General features: G+C 37.3%; 1 protein-coding gene across 1 annotated transcript; it reads right to left on the bottom strand.

Moving 5' to 3' along the window:
• Window positions 1-237: 237 nt before the first annotated feature.
• LOC115007220 (regulator of G-protein signaling 21-like) lies at window positions 238-3411 on the bottom strand. The gene is made up of 5 exons (XM_029429984.1): window positions 3270-3411; window positions 3064-3132; window positions 2919-2974; window positions 2573-2739; window positions 238-739 (listed from the first exon to the last, which is right to left on the bottom strand). The coding sequence occupies exons 1-5, from the start codon at window positions 3344-3346 to the stop codon at window positions 554-556; spliced, it is 555 nt and encodes a 184-aa protein (XP_029285844.1). The 5' UTR covers window positions 3347-3411; the 3' UTR covers window positions 238-553.
• Between the last annotated feature and the right edge of the window lie 360 nt (window positions 3412-3771).

Raw genomic sequence — 3771 nt, 5'->3', positions numbered from 1 at the left:
GATACATATAAATCTTTGTCTCAAAATTCTGACTATATGGAAAATAGTCAGAATATTAAGAATAGCTGTAGACGATGAGTGAGAGCTACTCATCTCACACAATGTGTCCAAAGATGGTCGAGAAGTCTGAATTTAATGCCCATTTATGAAACTTTTAATGAAAACTAGGTCATTTCATTCTACATGTCAGAAATCATTTATTTAACATTCCTTGTCATTTTTCATACTGTACTCTGCACCTTTTACTTACGAAGACTTTCCATCAACACATACGACATTTCAAATAACTTCAAAAACTCTGTGCAATCATCTAACGTCCTGACGCACAACAACAACATTCTTTTTCCCCCACGTACACATACTTTTTTCCACTGGCATCACTTACTCTATTCCTGCTTTACTATTTTCCACGACATTTCATCAATACATCATGTCAGTTTTGATCCAAGGTTCACATCTCATACAGTGTGAAATAACTTTTCAATTCAGTCAAAAAGAAAGAAAATGACAAGAAGAGAGGATTAGAAAAGCAGTTTTGACACAGCGTTTTGAGCTAAATATACCAAAGAGTACTGGATTTGTGCTTTAGACTCAGATAGGCATCTGAGTGCAGGAATCTGGGGCAAGAGTCTCTTTCCATCAGCAGGTAAACATGTTTCTGGGCCTCATCGAAGCAGCAGAGGCTCGGCTTCTCCAAAGACTTTTTAATCTTCTCTCTAATGTGGTGGTCAACATTGATCTGAGGACGAGGCAAAGATACAAACACTGTACAGTTGTGTTGAATACAGTGGCATTTAAACTAAAAAACATCATAAAACTGTGCTGTGCTTTCACAATGTGATCAGGACAACTATAAAACAAGAGCCTCTAAACATGGGCGGATTATGAGACAAGGGGCCCCTGGGCACAGACATGCAAAAGGCCCCACCATATGAGCAAGACACACAGACTTATAATTGTGTCTCTTTTTAGTCTTAAAGTTTCTATCTGTGATTTTCTTTCTCTTTATGGTCATTTTGTGTCACTTTGTAATTGTTTGGTCTTTTTTATTGCTATATTTTGTCTGTGATTATTTTGCCCCTTTTTGTAGTCATTTTGCATCTCTTTGTAGTTCTTCTGTGTCTCTTTGTGGTCATGTTGTGTCTCTTTGTAGTTGTTTTGCTGCTTCTCATAGTATTTGTGAGTCTCAGCGGTTTTAGCATGTCTTTGTAGTTGTTTTGCTGCTTCTCATAGTCTTTGTGAGTCTCTTTGTGATTCTCAGCTGTTTTGCATGTCTTTGTAGTTGTTTTGGACTGTTTTATGATTCTTTGGGGTCCTTTTGAGTCTCTTCCTGGTTGCTCTTTGAGTGACATGTTGACACTTTGGGCCCCTTGGTCAATCAGCAATCCATCTATGCCTATTAACAACACATTTTGACATCTGATGAACAATGCATAATCTTTAAGCTATTTATTTTCTAACCTTCACACTCAACATGTTTTTGTGTGTTGTGATGTTGTATTGCTTTGCTGATATCCTGACTGTTTGGGGTTCCATAGACTCTCCTGCTGTATGTGTAAAAATAACTACTACAATAGCTTTTTTTCTTTTCCACCGACGTCTTGAAAATGTAGAAAAGTATTGATTGGTGATGTCACTTATGTTTGGGGGTCAGTTAGACTCCATAGAGGTCTGTCTGAAAACCTCTGAAACAACTCTTAGAAAACTCCAACAACATAAATCCTAATAGACTCATTTGGGATCTGTGAGGGTAGTGATGCATACAAAGTACTGTCAACCGCAATTACAGATTTAGAGCTTTATGAAAATCCATTGTATTTAACCATGTCGTAGAACATATGCAGAGCATTAGGGTTTATTATGTGGAAACCTAAATAGGATATTAAAGCAAAGCCAAGTCTCTCATACTGTCAATGTGACAAGAAGTGAAATTGGAGTTTTTGTTGATTGATCAGTGTCAGATACATTATCATACTTATCTCATAAAAAAAGTTCTCCTTGTATTTAGAAGAAAACACCCAAACAAAACCTCAATTCAGAATAGACATAGAATAATATTTAGATAGCCATTTAACTTTATAGCCGATACTGAGCTGAAAAATACTGGATTCAGATTTGATAAAATGCAACTGAAGCACCATAAGCAGTGGAAGTTGTGACATTAAGCCATCCATGTTGCTTCATCCACTTTGTGAATCCTTTACTGATTCTTCTTGCTGATATGAGATAAATAATCATAATAATAAAAGCTATTCTGTAATATCAATTTGGAAAAATCTATATTTTGGTTTATGTTTATCATCTTTAAGATGGAGCCAGCGATTCAAAGCTAACACACATTTTGTCAAATTCAGTGAATATCTCCTCACGGTCCACTGGCTGATGTTTGTACATATGGACGTATAAAGAGAAAGGCAGTGGGAGCGAGAAGGACGGTGAATCTGGAAGGGGGTATTTGTTTGGTTGTTGAGTTCAAATATAAACAATCTTTCTCCAGAATCCCTGACTCCACCTTTTAAGAATGCTCAAGGGAAAAAAAACAAATGCTGAATATTCATCCAGTCTCACTGACCTCTCTGCAGGCCGTAGGCTGGATGAACTTCCGGTAGATTTCCTCTGCCTTCCAGCCAAGGTCATCTGGTGAGGCAGTCGACTTGAAGTCCTCACATGAAAGCCAGAACTCGATGTTCTCTTCACTGAACTCAGACTGCAGGAAGCTGCGGAATGCTGCTAAATATTCTGCAAAATATTCAAATTGTTGAACTCTAATTAGAAAGATCATGAGGGTAAATGATGTGCACTCAAATTTAAAATATGGTTTCCAAGAGACATTACAGTTCAATTTTAATATTTTTTGTAATATTTTATTATCTAAAAATATGCACCACAATAATATAAAACAAAGGGAATTTGTTTACTTTTATCGCGTAGCAATTTTTCCATTGTCGGGTGGAGTTTATGATCAGTCTGCCAACTGTAATAAAGAGATATTTGAGTTATTAATTTTCACCGTTATGAACAGTCGGAACATTGATATTTCTATAATAGTGCCACGTACACTACCTGAGGTTTGAAGGATATGTCTCATCATTTATTTTTGTAACCATGCGGCACTGGATGTCCTTCTTACGCCTATTTCGATTAAGAACAATATCAGTTCTGCAACACAAATGCAGTTATAACGTTTTACTTTTTAACAGTGTAAAAAAAAAAAGTAAGGCTTGTCCGCCTTACTCCAACATTACTCATCATTATCCTGTCTGTCTTACCTTCTGGGCCGCTTAACATTTTCCATCAGATCCTTAATTTTATACAACCGAATCTTTGAAAACAAAAGTTTTGGCATTTTAACATCCTTGTTAATGTCCTGAAAGGAGATACAATAGTCTGTTGTGGTGTCTGTAAACGGTTCCCCTTCCCTCCAGCACTCGCCTTCCCTGTGACGCTGAGGGCCTGCTGGTACAGGTATCTAAATGCCATTTGGGTAAACATGCAGCCGACTGCTGCATAGACTCAGTTACTGTCGTTGCTGACTCACAGCTGTAAAATTCCAGTGGGTTAGGTTTTGAGTAGATATATTAAATGGAGTGGAAAACTCTCACTGAAGGTGCACAGGGCCTGAAAACATGCTGTAAGTTACACATATACTGTGAGACAGAAGAAATGTGTTAACCGAGGTAGCTACCCCTTTAATCTTTCCAGTTGTAGTAGATAAGGATGTAGATTCTTGCCTCAACATGAAGAGCTTAATCTTTCCGGTATTCAAATTCA

The sequence above is a fragment of the Cottoperca gobio genome, chromosome 4, assembly GCF_900634415.1.
Source record: "Cottoperca gobio chromosome 4, fCotGob3.1, whole genome shotgun sequence".
In the NCBI taxonomy this organism is placed as follows: Eukaryota; Metazoa; Chordata; class Actinopteri; order Perciformes; family Bovichtidae; genus Cottoperca; species Cottoperca gobio.
Note: the sequence above shows the minus strand (reverse complement) of the source record. Positions and strands in the feature narration are given on the sequence as shown.

Excerpts from the sequence above, each read along its gene's own strand:
- LOC115007220 (XM_029429984.1), bottom strand. The coding sequence starts at position 3,346 with ATGCCAAAACTTTTGTTTTCAAAGATTCGGTTGTATAAAATTAAGGAT. Across the intron at positions 2,975-3,063 it reads ACATATCCTTCAAACCTCAG|TTGGCAGACTGATCATAAAC; the intron begins GTAGTGTACGTG and ends TCTTTATTACAG. Across the intron at positions 2,740-2,918 it reads AAAATTGCTACGCGATAAAA|AATATTTAGCAGCATTCCGC; the intron begins GTAAACAAATTC and ends AATATTTTGCAG.